The sequence below is a fragment of the Symphalangus syndactylus genome, chromosome 12, assembly GCF_028878055.3.
Source record: "Symphalangus syndactylus isolate Jambi chromosome 12, NHGRI_mSymSyn1-v2.1_pri, whole genome shotgun sequence".
NCBI classification, from domain to species: Eukaryota; Metazoa; Chordata; class Mammalia; order Primates; family Hylobatidae; genus Symphalangus; species Symphalangus syndactylus.
Genome location: NC_072441.2, coordinates 86,977,443 through 86,992,509, shown reverse-complemented (window position 1 = coordinate 86,992,509; position 15,067 = coordinate 86,977,443). Strand labels below are relative to the sequence as shown.

General features: G+C 37.4%; 1 protein-coding gene across 2 annotated transcripts in view; it reads left to right on the top strand.

Moving 5' to 3' along the window:
* The window catches only part of SPTA1 (spectrin alpha, erythrocytic 1), an 83,896-nt gene that overhangs the window by 30,744 nt on the left and 38,085 nt on the right, over positions 1–15,067 (top strand). For both annotated transcript variants that reach the window (XM_063624950.1, XM_063624949.1), the window contains 9 exons: positions 1,824–2,067; positions 3,355–3,477; positions 6,676–6,893; positions 7,714–7,806; positions 9,608–9,745; positions 10,932–11,083; positions 11,704–11,890; positions 12,900–13,001; positions 14,421–14,512. In XM_063624950.1, the coding sequence (XP_063481020.1) occupies positions 1,824–2,067; positions 3,355–3,477; positions 6,676–6,893; positions 7,714–7,806; positions 9,608–9,745; positions 10,932–11,083; positions 11,704–11,890; positions 12,900–13,001; positions 14,421–14,512 (1,349 nt within the window). The remainder of the gene's footprint in view (positions 1–1,823; positions 2,068–3,354; positions 3,478–6,675; positions 6,894–7,713; positions 7,807–9,607; positions 9,746–10,931; positions 11,084–11,703; positions 11,891–12,899; positions 13,002–14,420; positions 14,513–15,067) is intronic.

Here is a 15,067-nt window from a genome sequence, read left to right as displayed (position 1 = left end):
GAAAATCCTTCCATTATGTTCTGATTTGCAAAAATGTCCTAAGAAATGAGAACAGTTGGCTGCTGGGGGATTTTAATTTTATTTCCTTATAAGTTATCTGATTTTTGGTTTTAATTTATTTTACTTTAAGTTCTGGGATACATGGGCAGAAAGTGCAGGTTTGTTACATAGGTATACATGTACCATGGTGGTTTGCTGCACCTATCAACCCGTCATCTAGATTTTAAGCCCTGCATGCATTAGGTATTTAAGCCCTCGACAGGCCCCGGTGTGTGATGTTCCCCTCCCTGTGTCCATGTGTTCTCATTGTTCAACTCCTACTTATGAGTGAGAACATGTGGTGTTTGGTTTTCCAGTCCTGTGTTAGTCTGCTGAGAATGATGGCTTCCAGCTTCATCCATGTCCCTGCAAAGGACATGAACTCGTTCTTTTTTATGGCTGCATAGTATTCTATGTTGTATATGTGCCACATTTTCTTTATCCAGTCTATCATAGATGGGCATCTGAGCTGCTTTTAAGTCTTTGCTATTGTAAGTAGTGTTACAGTAAACATACATGTGCATGTGTCTTTATAGTAGAATGATTTATAATCCTTTGGGTGTATACCCAGTAATGGGATTGCTGGGTCAAATGATATTTCTGGTTCTAGATCCTTGAGGAATCACCGAACTGTCTTCCACAATGGTTGAACTAATTTACACTCCTACCCACAGTGTAAAAATGTAAGGCCTCTAATTTTTTATGGAGAAGTGAGTATGTGCTTTAAGAAGTTACTGATAGTCCGTATTTTTAAACTTTTTTCCCAATTGAGGAGCCATAGATAAAACCCTTTATAGATTGAGCACTGAATGGCAAAATAGCTAAAATAAAACAAAATGCCAGATGTTTCTCTGTATCTTGAAGAACTTCTTTTTTCATTATTATACTTTAAGTTCTGGGATACATGTGCAGAATGTGCAGGTTTGTTACATAAGCAAGTTTGCTGCACCCATCAACCTGTCATCTAGGTTTTAAGCCCTGCATGCATTAGGTGTTTGTCCTAATGCTACCTCTCACTTGCTTATGTGCCATTCTTATACCCAATGAACAAACGAGAAAAACAAGCAAATAAAAATCCTGGGTACTGTGTCTGCCAGGCCAGGCATAGTTTACCTCACTAATAAAAATGTAGTGTACCTATTGTATCTATTTCACCATATAGGTACACAGCTAAAATTTGATTTCTAGGAAGAGCCTTCAAAATCCTGTTTCTGTATCCCTTCTTTCTCAGATATGGCTCAAAGGAGGAAAGCTAGCTGGTGGCAAGGCATTCCGTTAAATTTATCTTTCTGAGCTTCTGACAATTTTTTATAACATCACATTTCATCTCATAGGTATTGTTTCTGCTATGCAACAAACTTAAGCCTGAGGAGTTTCCATTTATTTGCAGTTATAGCTCATTTTAAAGAGAGAGAAAGAATACAGAAGGTGAACTGAGATAGAAAAACACTTCCAGTTTTTTCCTTGGGGCCCAGTTTATCAATACTCTTAAACAATCAAACTCTGCAGTTCTAATTTTTCTGATTTCCTTGAAGCATTCTATAAATATTTTGATGTTTCTAAAGTATGTTTTGAGAGCTACTTTCATATGAATAGCCCTCACCTGATGTGGTGGTCCCCAATGTAGCAACCCCTCCAACTCCATTTCACTGATTTAATTAGAGATCAGAACACAGTGCATATGGGAACTGATTTTCCCATGACCCCGTTTCCACCATGACAAACTCCTATTGCTTCCTACTAAATGATGGGATTTCTTGGCATTCATTCTATTTCTCCCTTAGGATCAGGTGGATACCCTTACAGACCTGGCTGCATATTTTGAAGAAATAGGCCATCCTGATTCTAAGGACATAAGGGCAAGGCAGGAGTCCTTGGTATGCCGATTTGAAGCTCTGAAAGAGCCACTGGCCACCCGAAAGAAGAAGCTCTTAGACCTTCTCCGTCTGCAGCTGATTTGTAGAGACACAGAGGATGAGGAGGCCTGGATCGAAGAGACTGAGCCCTCAGCTACTTCCACCTACCTTGGTTAGTGCAGCCTGAGCAGGCTGAGCCATTAGGAAAGGACCAAGGTCTACAGATTGAGAGAGATCTGGGGTACAGTAGTTGGAGTCTAGAAAGCTTGCTCTTAGCTGTTTCTTCTCACACTCATGAAAATGTGTCCAGTCCTTCATAAAAAGATTTTTAAAAATTATAGTAAAAAATTACACCTCCTAAAACTAGACATGAGCAATGCCATGAATTTAGGGCCCCTGGGAAGAGCTAGAGTGCTCAGCATTTTGTTGCTTGCTCTAAAACTGAGGGTCTTTGAATAGTTATGGTTAATGTCTGATATACTAAGTGTTTGTGTTTAGGTTGTAGCTAGCCTCTTCTTATAAATTGTATGAGCTTTTTCTTCTGACAATAGCAGGGGTGAAGTAGCAGATAAAACACATGTCCTTTCCTTCAGAAGCTGCTAGTTCACCAGTGTCAAAGCCAGTACACTTCTACTGAGGCAGAGAAAAAGGTGTACACAAATACAGTGCAACTTAGTATGCATGTTTTGGAAACATCTATGAAAGGCTGGACAATGAGGACAATGAAAGGATTAGTCTGGGAAAACTTCCTGGAAGATAAAAGCCTGAGGCTTATTGGAAAGGTATAGAAAGTTTCTAGAGAGTATATTTTGAATGGAAAGTAGTAAGAAAGAAAGTTTAGAGGGAAAAGAGATAAAGCACGGTTAGGATACAGGAAGCATAAAGCAGACAGCAGGATTTCGGGATCTTAGAAGATGAAGGAAATTCACAGTAAGTAGTATTTATTGTTTGCTTGTTAATGCTATGCAATCAATGAGGCACTTTTTGTAGTTATTTCTAATGATTACAAATAGATCTTGAAACCAGTTACACTCTGCCTTTTTCATGATGAGAAAACTTGCGCATAGAAGATTTAAAAACTTTCTGAAGTCCACAGAAATTAGCAAGTAGAAGTTCCTTCCTTGTACATTACGATATGCTGAAAGACAATTGTGTGCATAATATTGGACATTTGAACTTAGAAGTTACATGCCTTCGTACCTATCTTTCAACAAAAATAATGATGTTTTCATTATCTGTTGTATAACAGTGAATTGAAATTTATTAATAAAAAGAGGCCAAGGGAAGAACAAAGGTAAGTAGAGTGAATTCAGACAGATGATATAAATTTAAAGAATCTTACTCAATGGTTAGAACTTCAAAGGGAAGAACCTGTGGGTCCAAGAGTTCTAAAAAAGTGAGGTATGCTACTTCCATACACCAGGATAATCCGAAACTTTGAAATTCCTTTCCTCTGCAGGAAAGGACCTGATTGCTTCCAAAAAGCTTCTGAATAGGCACAGAGTCATCCTGGAGAACATTGCCAGCCATGAACCACGCATTCAAGAGATAACAGAAAGGGGAAACAAAATGATAGAGGAAGGTATGTATGACTGAGATTCAGTTGGCCAAAACATCACCAGGGTAGACTTCTAGGAAGAAGTTTATACTACCCTAGGGTTTCAAGGGAATTTAAAAATATCTGACTCATTTTCCCACTTAATTCTCTTTTGGCATTTCTGACAAATGGGCATATGGTTTTGTTTGTATATTTCAATAACAGGAATATTCCAATCCTGTGAACCACTATTTGTTTGTAAAACAAAAATTATTAAAGTAAAATGTCTTTATCCTAATCGTTAATATGCTTCTCTGTAGATGTTCCAGAATTCAGAATCTAATTTACAAAGCCCTATGAATTAAATCAGGTCTCTTTTCCATATGGGAGCTTCCAGATCTGTGAAGGCAGATCTTAGTTATGCAGTGTTGAACTATTTTTATAGTAAACTATTCCATTTCTTTAGCTTCTCACTTCATACAGTTTCAATACCTCTGTTCATTCTTTTCATCCAATTCAGAAATTCCTGATGCTTAAGTATGATGTTCAGTTCTGAACATCATAAGCCAGGTATGGTATAAGCAGTGCAGATTACATTGGGATTTTCCCTCTGTTGATTGAAGAATCAGTTGATGCCAACCAATATCTAGTTTTCAAAAGTATAGGTTAAAATTCAGTTTGCTGAGCAAAACTTCAGATCCCAACTGAGTGATTCAAACCAACAACTGTAGAAATTCGCCTGTTTTTTAAATCTTCAACTACACTTGTGGATTTTATCTTCTTCTCTTTGCAGTTCTATCAGTTTTTGTTTCATATATTTTGAAGCTCTGTTATTACATGCATATACATTTAGTATTGTTACGTCTTTTTGATGAAGTAAATCTTCACATTATGAAATATCAATCTTTATCCCTGGTGAAATTCTTTGTTCTGAAGCCTTTAGTAAACTTTAATAAAAGCCACATGAGCTATCTTTTGATTAGTTTTTACGTCGTGCATATTTCTCCATCTTTTTGCTTGTACTTTGTTTCTTATATTTAAGTGGGATTCTTATAAATAGCATATAATCAGGCCTTGGTTTTATTCTATTCAATCTGGTAATTTTTATTTTTTAATTGTGATATTTAGACAATTTACACTTAGTGCAATGATCAATATGGTTTATTTTAAATCTGGCAAGTTGCTGTATTTTTTCTTTTTATCTATCACTTTATCTCCTTTAGATCAATTTTGTATTTACTGTGATTCCATCTTATATTCAAATTGGCCTGTTAGCTACAATTGCTGTTTGTGTTTGTGTGTGTATGTTTATTATAGCACAGTGATTTTGCCATTGTGATTTGGAGTCCTTTTAGGGTCTCTGACACACTTTTAGTGGATTCACAAAGTTAAAATATTTTCATAATAATGCTAAGCTATTATTTTCTTTTACAGACTTATTCTTTTATAAGCATAGAATGGAGTTTTCCAGAGCCTACAGATGGGTGATGATGTCACTGTTCTGTCTAATGGAGTACATACTTGTACATTCTTTTCTTTCAAAGCTTCTTGTTTTGATTTCTGATATGGGAACTATTAATCAGTCTAACTATATAAGCAAAAGATATTTTGCATCCTTAATAATTTTTAAAATTGCAAAGGGATCCCAAAAGCACAATTTCAAATAATATTATGCATTTCATGTTTAATATAAGATTCTTAAATTGATACTTCCATTTGTTTTCGCCCTTGTGCTATTGGTGTCACATATTTTAAATTTTTACATGTTATAAACCCTATAATTCAACGTCATTATTTTTGCTTTGGTAGTCAACCGGTTTTGAATGAGATTATTAAATGAGAAAATTTCACCCTCATATTTCCCATTTCCAGTGTTCTTCATTTCTTTCTTTAGGTTATTTTTTTCATTTGTATTATTTTTCTTCTGCTTGAAGAACTTCATCTAACATTCCTTATACTGCAGGTCTTCTATCCATAAATTCTCTAGACTTTTGTTCGTCTAAAGGTCTTCATTCTACCTTCCTTTTTGAAATATATTTTCACTACATATGAAATTCTCGGTTGACAACTTCTTTCTCCCAGTATTTTAAAGATGTACTGCCTTGTCTTCTGACTTTGCAAGCTTCTGATAAGAAGTCTGCTGTCATCATGATCTTTGCTCCTCTGCATGTAATATGTCTTTTTCTCCCCCTCTAATTGTTTTAAAGCTTTTCTCTTTATCACTGGTATTAAACAATTTGATTATGTTATAACTTGATGGGGTTTTCCTTGTTTCTTCAGCTCGGTGATTGTTGAGCTTCTTGGATCTGTTTTGTTGTGGTACTCCTGGGGCAGAGTTTATTTGGGGACTGATTTAGAGATGAGCATAATATTGAGATATGTTACTCTTCTGAGGACCCTATCTCATATATTACAATATTTTTCCACTTTGATGGGTGGAATGTTAACTATTTTCATTCTTAATTGAGGCCTAGAAGTTGTTTGGCCACTGCTTTTAAGTCACTCTTTTCTCACCCTCCAGGATTTCCTTATACATGTGTGCATATGAGTAATCAGACAAATACTCTAGGGAACTTCTCTGAAAAGTTCTATCTCTCTGTAACACCCTTCTCTTTGACACTCAACCTCACAAGTTCTAGTTCTCTTGTCTTTCCCAAATGTTGATCTCTGTGTCCTCAATTCAGTGTGACTGGTGGTTCTATTTGGGTTAGTTCCCCAGGCCTACAGCCCAGAAACCTCCTGAGGCATAAGCTTGGCAATTATAGAACATATCTCATTTATTTCCCTTCTCTCAGGAATCACAGTCTTCTCTCCATTGTCTGAAAATCATTTTATCTTACATCTTTTCCTGTTTTCTAGTTGTTTAGGGTGGAAGAGCAACTCTCATAATAATAACTCCTTTATGGGAAGAAATAGAAATCAGCTGATTTTTCTGCTTCATCTAAAGAAGACATGATTTTGGAACTCTCAATCACCCACACATTAGTATTCTGTTTTCAAGTCTGTATTTGTCAGACAATACCAACCCATTCACCACCACATGCATATCTCCCATTAGTACCTTTTGTTACTTAATCTCACTTAGGATATTTCAATTCCCAGGTAACTCAAGAAAAATATAACGTTGACTAAATAAGATACCATTTTTATCACTTCCTTTCTCTTTTCCAAGGTACCAAAAGGATTAGAGTATGGTAAACCCTCATGAGGATCATACTCATCTTTTCTATAATTACTCCATAGGACACTTTGCTGCAGAAGATGTGGCGTCTAGGGTCAAGAGTTTGAACCAGAATATGGAGTCTCTCTGTGCTCGAGCTGCTAGGCGACAAAATGATCTTGAAGCCAATGTCCAGTTCCAGCAGTACCTGGCTGACCTGCATGAAGCAGAAACATGGATCAAAGAGAAGGAGCCTATCGTAGATAACACTAACTATGGGGCTGATGAAGAAGTAGCTGGGGTAAGGTGGGGGTGGGTTTAACATTGTGAATCCTCAACAAATGCAACCAAATTATCAATTTAGGGTTTGCTTAGGTTGTGGGACAGCTACAGATTCTGCCAGATTATTTGGGGTTTCCAGAGTGGTCGCCTTTGGCCTTCATCTGCTGAGACTCCCTCAGAGTTGACAGGAATCCCAAAAGATGTGCTACATTTTTCTCATCTCATAGAGATTCATATATTCTTTAGAGATTATCTAAATCAAGAAAGTGTGATCAGAGTCGTAGTCATAATCTCATCCTAAACTTTCCGGAGTAACCTTGAGCATATATAAATTAATCGTGGTTTTAAGATAGAGACACCTTAATTACTTGATTAAAATAAAATTGGACAGATATGTTGGGGCGAGAAGAACCCCAAAGGTTATAATCACACTTTTTATCCATTTATTTGTTTTGCACATTGTCCTATAGGAAGCTGGTATAGTATTTCACAAACCTTTGGCACTAGAAATAATTGGTATGCATATTTTAAGTTACGCTAATGTTTATCCTATAAAGTAACAGTATCAACAGCATCCTCTTTTCAGCTATAATCTGTGTTGATAAAAATACTTTTGCAAGTTTGAGTTAATTTTGATTTTAGTAAACATATTGAAATTATAATTTATTAACTCGTATTTCCTTCATGCTTGCAAATTTAGGGTTAAAAAGAACTTTATAATAGATGGAAAGTAGCTTTTACCAGGATTTAAGACAAATGGCATAACCCAAAATAATAGTAGTTGAAATAATAGTGTTCCTCCTATATTCCTTCTGATGATCTTCCATCAATAAATGCAGGCTCTTCTAAAGAAGCATGAGGCCTTTCTATTAGATCTCAATTCATTTGGAGACAGTATGAAAGCTCTACGGAATCAGGCAAACGCCTGCCAGGTAAGACTAACTTAGTGATGACAGGATTCACACTTCCCACCAAAGAGAAAAAGAAATTGTCTTTATTGCTGATTTTTTACTTTCTACAACCCCAAAAACAATGACAAAGAAAACACTAAGTTCTATGACCCTTGTATGCAGGAAATGTAGCATCCACAATTTAGTCCAAAGGAGACTTTGTCCAAAAGAAGTTTTTGATAAATGGTATCATGTCTTCATTGATGTATTTTTGGCTTTCCTCTTTCCTTCCTTTTATATTTCTACCCTTCTTTCTTTCTTACTTTTCGTCATTTATATCTCTCTTTCTTATCTTTCTTCTTTATTCCCTTCTTTTGTTTCTTAATTTTTAATGCCAAAACTTATTAAATGTCTACTATATGTAAGTATGAATAAAAAATCCTGATTTGCAGGAAAATTACAGTCTATTAGGAGGCCAGATATTTAACAGTAAGTGCATATAATAGATGTATGAACAGGACAAAGAGTCTCAAAGAAAGAACTCTTGTGTTATCTTGAAATAACAGTACTGGAAAATAGGAAAATTTTCGTAAGCTAAGGGAAACCACCGGATCTGAATTATTAAGGAAAGACGGATGGGTAGTTTACTGTGCAGAGAAAGAGGATAAGGGTTTTTCTAGTCAATAAACCACTAGAGCAAATGCACTGAGGCACAAAACAATCAAGTTTGTGGAAAATGCAATTGGTTAAGAATGTGAGAATGGAAGATGCAATTGGTTGAGAATATGAGAATGGCTCAGGTACAAGGCAAAACTGGGTGTCATGAAGATTAATTGAACTGGAATCAAATAAATGTTATAACAATGTCTACTGTATGTAGTGGTAGAAAAAAAGAGACACACTTCTTACCTTCAAGGAATTCTTTCTAATGAGAGGTTGTTAATCCACACATTCAGAGTAAACAAAAGACATAGACTCAGTCTGTCAAATCAGTGTACATTTACAGAACTCCTATACTGTGCCTTCACCAGGCTCTGCACAGTGGGTGCCTAAACAAGAAAAGAAGGATTTATACATTGTGTGGTATGAGGAAACATGTTACCTAAAGGAGATGACATCAGAGGGCTCTATCGGCAGAGGTGCATATTCAACTCCAACCTGAGGAAGGGGTGGGTCATTCCTTAGGAAGAGGGGTATGTTTTGCTTGATTTCTCAGAGACATGAAATTGGCAGAAAGTAAAAATCAGAGAAAATTCTACCTTAGAATGCAGGCTGCTTACTAAACAGAGACACTAGATATTTTTAATGATCTCAGTTAATGTTCTCAATGTTTAAAATTCTGTGGCCTTTCCTGTGCTATTGATCACTCATATCTCAAATAGAAGGTCCGGAGCTGCTGATATAGTAACTTGAAGGCCAGAAGGAGTGGGAAGAATTATCACTGGAGGTGATGACAGACAACGGGTCTTTTCACTTTCTCAAACAATTTTCTGAAATGTTAATGTGTATAATCCTTTTGGACCTTCTTAAGGGAGTACAATTCTTAAAATGTACTCCTCCCATTTTAAGAACTGATGGCTTAGAGCATTTAATACGTTTCTGACAAATTATGTATTTGCTTCCTTGCTTTGGGTTTATAGTTCCCAACCTGCCTGTCCTCAATAAGTGTCAGAATGGAGCAGTCTCTCTGAAGACCACATACTTTAATCTCTGCAGCCAAGTAAGAGGTTCCAGCCAGAGGCTCTTTTCTCCTGGGAAGCCTAAAGGATTGCTCACCCCTGGTAAGCTGTACAGGGAGATATTTCCAGTGTGCAACTGACACCTGCTTCCTGTTTTTGTTCAGCAACAACAGGCTGCACCAGTGGAGGGAGCTGCTGGAGAACAAAGAGTCATGGCTTTATATGACTTCCAGGCCCGCAGCCCCCGAGAAGTCACCATGAAGAAAGGTGATGTCTTAACGCTGCTCAGTTCCATCAATAAGGTGACTTTTCCTTCTAATCTTTCCATCAAAAAGTGGCTCTTTCAGAACCATCTCTCCCAATCCTGCCAGATGTTCATATTTTTACCATCTAACATTTATTTTATTATTTTATTTCTTGGATAACTATAACTGATTAAGCAGTATTTTTCCTGTAGATATTTTACAGGATCCTACACACATCTTTTGGAATTATAATTCCAGTGTTGCAGTTAAAATCATAAAGAATTGAAGTTATATAATTAGCCCAAAGATATAGAAAGTATGAGTGGAAATTCTATAATATATTTAAAGGGCTAAGCTGTCTCTTTCTTTCTTCCTCTTTGCTTGTTCCTCTTCTGTGCCAGTATTTCTAGTGATAAAATAACAATGTCTGGGGTTAGAAGGAGCCTACTAAAAGATGAGTCTTTTGTTGACTTGATTTTCTTTAGATCTTGTGCCTGGGAGAACAGTGATAAAATATTGGTTGAGATTTTTAAATATATTTTTCATAAAAACTGAAGTAATTTTTTATACTCTGATACCTAATTAATCTACAAAAATTCTTAAGAAGAAAAGAAAATAGTTTGGGCTATAGTTATTCCAAAGGCAAGTAAATGTTTGGAGCGGCAGATGTTTCATTATCAAATAATGTGTGCCAGTCCCTTTTTTCTTTGTCTAGGCTCTTCATTATTTTTTGAGGAAATTAACCTCAGAGTTTTGGTAGATGTGGCAACAGTTCAAAAATAAAAAATAAAATAACACTCAGGTATATGAATGTCAGAGCAATTCACATTTTTCAGACCTCTGCAAGAAGAGTAGGAGAGAAGACATTTTTGTGCAATATCCTCTTACACAGACGCTCCACTGCCAAGAAATCCAGCTAGATCCTGGCTCTATGTGTTTTTTTGTAAATTCCTCATGAACAAAGTGCCCCATCATTAAAAGAGCTGTCTTGGGTGTTTGAAAACCTCTCCGAAGTTAAGGGTCTAACATCAGGTATCAAATTACTTGATTTCAGGGGCTTGTCTATGCAATTCTTCATTTCATTTCTTGGTCATATATGAAAATTATGTGCCACTCATTAGACATGGCTAGCTTATCTTTGCCATTAACCTGTGCCTGGGCCAAGAGACTTAGTGTTGAAGTCTCTCCCGTTTGTTGCTTTTCCAAGAATTAATGAAGGAGTGGGGATCTGCTCTCCCTTCAGGACTGGTGGAAGGTGGAAGCTGATGATCATCAGGGCTTTGTCCCAGCTGTCTATGTCAGAAGACTAGCCCACGATGAGTTCCCGATGCTCCCACAGCGGCGACGAGAAGAGCCAGGCAACATCACCCAGCGCCAGGAGCAGATTGAGAACCAGTAAGTTCTGGAGCCTGGAGAACTGAACAGTATTTGGCCAGACATTTTTGGCAGAAGACATTTCTTCTCATGACCCTGCATCTGTTAGATTTGAGATGCCACAGAAAATTTGAAGATTTTAAGAATTGAAAGCAAACCTAGAATCTTTTAAATGTTTCAGTTTCTTTTTGAGGAAAGGCAACCCCAGAATCATTCCATCAATTTCCTAAGGTCAGACACTTCACAGAGCTCTTCTGATTCTCTGCCCCACATTCTTTCAAGGTTATTAAAGTCTCCTGACATCTATATGAACTTTGTTTACTATGCCAGGCTTTTCATATCCAGTTGTCAGTTACCGTGTAAAAATATTACTTTTACGAAATAGGAAAGGAATGTTGCCAGTCATACTATTGGGTCACTGGCATTTTTACTATTTTTAAATGCAATACTATGTGTTTATCTTTTTGCCCCCAAGGCTATTTTTCTTCTATGTTTATTTCCTCCTCTCTTCTACTATTCTTTTGCTTTTGATTTGTTTTCCCTTTCATTTTTGTTCCTTTTTTCTCTATGTTTGTCACTCAGCCTCTACTCTTCTGTATTTTCTCCTTCTTTTATTCCACTTTTCCCAATTCTCCATCCAGATACCGCTCCCTCTTGGATCGGGCAGAAGAACGCAGACGTCGTCTATTGCAACGTTATAACGAATTTTTATTGGCCTATGAGGCAGGAGACATGCTGGAATGGATTCAAGAGAAAAAGGCAGAAAACACTGGAGTGGAACTAGATGATGTTTGGGAGCTGCAGAAAAAGTTCGATGAGTTCCAAAAGGTGAGAAAGAGGAACCTTCTCCAGACACCTTTTTGAAGGTTGCCATTGTTTCCTTTTATCCCACAGCGTATCCTACATGATCTTTTAATTTATTTCACACTTGTTAAATATTCTCCCCAAAGCTATTGGCGACTCTGTGGCTGAGATTTCCCTCTAGGTATTGTAGTTGTTAATAATTGGAAGGAAAATGCAGAGAAAACTAGTTACCCTAACTGCAGCCTTCAGTGCCTGCCACTCCAAAATCCTCCCTGGAGTGCTGGTCTTCCTGAATTCTTCACAACTTGCCCTATTCTATACTTTGTTTCCAGTGCCCAAGTTGGGATAAGGTATTGTTGCACCATGTGTAAAGTTTAATTATGGGGCAGAGTTTGGGGTGGAAAAAGGAAGAACCTGACTTGACAAACAATTTCTAATTTTTTGCCTACCTAAAACCCTTTCAACATTCTTTCTTCCCTTAGATTTTTTCCATTATCTTAACTAGCAGTGAGTGTACATTCCTTCTTTTCTTTCTTTTTCTTTTCATATCTTCTACATGGGATTTAACACATACACATACACACACACACACACACACACACAGAGAGAGAGAGCACTCGCTAGAGCTGTTTCTTACAATATCTCATAATATAGGCAGATAATAACTCAGTTAAAGAAATCTTTAAAGCTGGAGTTTGTACTAGTAGAAAAGGGTGTTACACAGCTCAGGTGTCAATCCCTCTAATGGTATAACTTTATCCAGGGGAGATTTTAAGAAATCTAGAAAAATGGCTATGCTTCATACTGCAGATAAATAATAGTTATCTTGACACGTTTTGGACAGCCACTAGGTGTCAAGATCTTTAAGGATACTCTTCTCAGTGGTGGATTGCAGGAGAGGAGCTTGGTGTGTATTACGGTGATGTTAGCAATGTTTTGCTATTTAGCCAAGTAGGGGCAGAGATGGACAGGTAAGTATGGTAGATTCTTGATGAGGGGATTTACACTGCTTTGGATGAATTTTCCCATTCAGGATTTGAAAACCAATGAGCCTCGGCTAAGGGATATCAACAAGGTAGCTGATGATCTACTATTTGAAGGACTTCTAACACCAGAAGGAGCTCAAATCCGGCAGGTAACTAAGGCTCCCTCCATTCCTCCTCACTACCAAGTTGGGCTTTGGGAGTCCTCATTTCACTTCAACATGGAACTTTATAGTCCGCAGATCCACTAGAACATGCAGAAGGTAACAGCAGTATGGAATTAGCTACAGGAAAGGCCAAAGACAATAGCCCAAATAGTCCCTGTATTTTTGTTGTCTAAATTAACTTAATTAAAGCAGGCTCATTTGTTAACATATATTGAGTGTCCTCCATGCCCTCACGTATGTCATTTCATGGATGGGGTGGGAAAGGAGACAAAAGTATTGGTAGGAGAAATTAAGATGTAGCTTTAAGAGGCAGAATTAGGAGGTTTAGATAATATTGTACTGGACATTAGGTAAATTAGATTTACGTCATAGCTGTAGTCTTGTCTGACTGTGTGTCCTCAGACAAGTCTCTTCATTTCCAAAAACCTCAGTTTCTATATCTGAAAAGCAAATATTGGATAGCACAATATCCAAATTACAATATCCAAACCTCCTTTAATCTTCTGTACCAGGCTATACCAAATTAAATGTAAAGTTTTTTCCTTACATGTCCACCCAATAATATAATTGAATTTGAATTGCAATTTTGGAATATATACATTTGAACTGACCTAAAATTCTTAAATTACAACACATACTCACCGCCCTTTCACTGTCATACACACAAGAAATTCTCAATTACATGAATGCAAAGACAGTGCAGATAAAGAAGCTGTGATAGTGGGAAGAGGTTGATCAAGAAAGTTTACTGGAAGACACAGGTTCTGATCAACGTGCTGAAGAAGGAGAATATAGGTCAGTAGAGATAGAGGAGAGGCCATTCTTGACCTTATTCAGATCTGGATCTATGATACCATAAAAGATCTAATGAACATTAATAAATGTTCAGTCTAGTTCTCTGGATTGCCATAAGTCAGTGAGGATGAGTTTTCTGCCTGTTTTTGTAGTGGTTGTTATGGGATAAGAAGGTGAAGAAATACGAAGGGGAACAATGTACTTACCCCCTATAGAAAGTAGGGCTTTAAGAGGCTACCTGGTTTATTCAGTTCAGGATACAGAATTGTTTGTCTTAGAGAAATGTGATCACTTCTAACTACCAAGGCAACACTTTCTACTCATTTTTTTGGAGTTTACAGTGTAGTCTTTGTAATAGCAAGTACTTATTACTGCTCCAGAGTTGATGGTTTCACCCTTTAACACCAGTTTGGGAAGAAATCACTTTCTCTGCTGCGCTGGCAAAAATGAGGCCAAAGCTCAAGCTGTCCAAGAAAGAAGCAAAGCTCTGCAATTTCTGAAGAAAATAACATAAAAACAACTATGGTTTAAATCTTGTCTGGTCTTCAGATGCCATTGAGCCATGTGAGTTAGTTCTCCGTCTCAAGTCTGATGTTTTTGCCCTTTTAGGAATTGAATGCCCGCTGGGGTTCCTTGCAGAGGCTTGCAGATGAACAGCGGCAGCTGCTGGGCAGTGCCCATGCTGTTGAAGTGTTTCACAGGTAATAATTATAACTCTAAAAAGCAGTGCTGCTTTAAAACCCACTCACTAAACTTCTAAGTCTATTACTATGGTGGAACCATGGTATAATCTTTCTTCCTGAGATGGAGACAATGTGCCAATAGAAAATTAGGTTTTTTAGTAGTATAATTCTCACTTCGCAAACAGGATACTCCCAGACAACTAGCTTCAATTTTCTAAAGCCTAGGCTTGGGCCTTGGAACATAATTAGTAGTCTATATATGTTTCCACGAAAATGAATAAAACTTAGGCTGAGTGCAGTGGCTCACAGCTATAATCCCAGCCCACCAAAGGTGGCCGAGGCAGGAGGATTGCTTTAGGCCGAGAGTTGTAGACCAACCTGGGCAACAAAGCAAGACATTGTCTCTACAAAAAAATAAAAAATGAAAAATTAGCCCAGTGTGGTGGCACAGGCCTATGGTCCCAACTACTTGGGAGGTTGAACTGGGAGGATCACTTGAGCCAGGAGGCTGAGGCTACAGTGAGCCTTGATCACGCCATTGCACTCCAGCCTATTGTTGCAACAGAGTGAGAC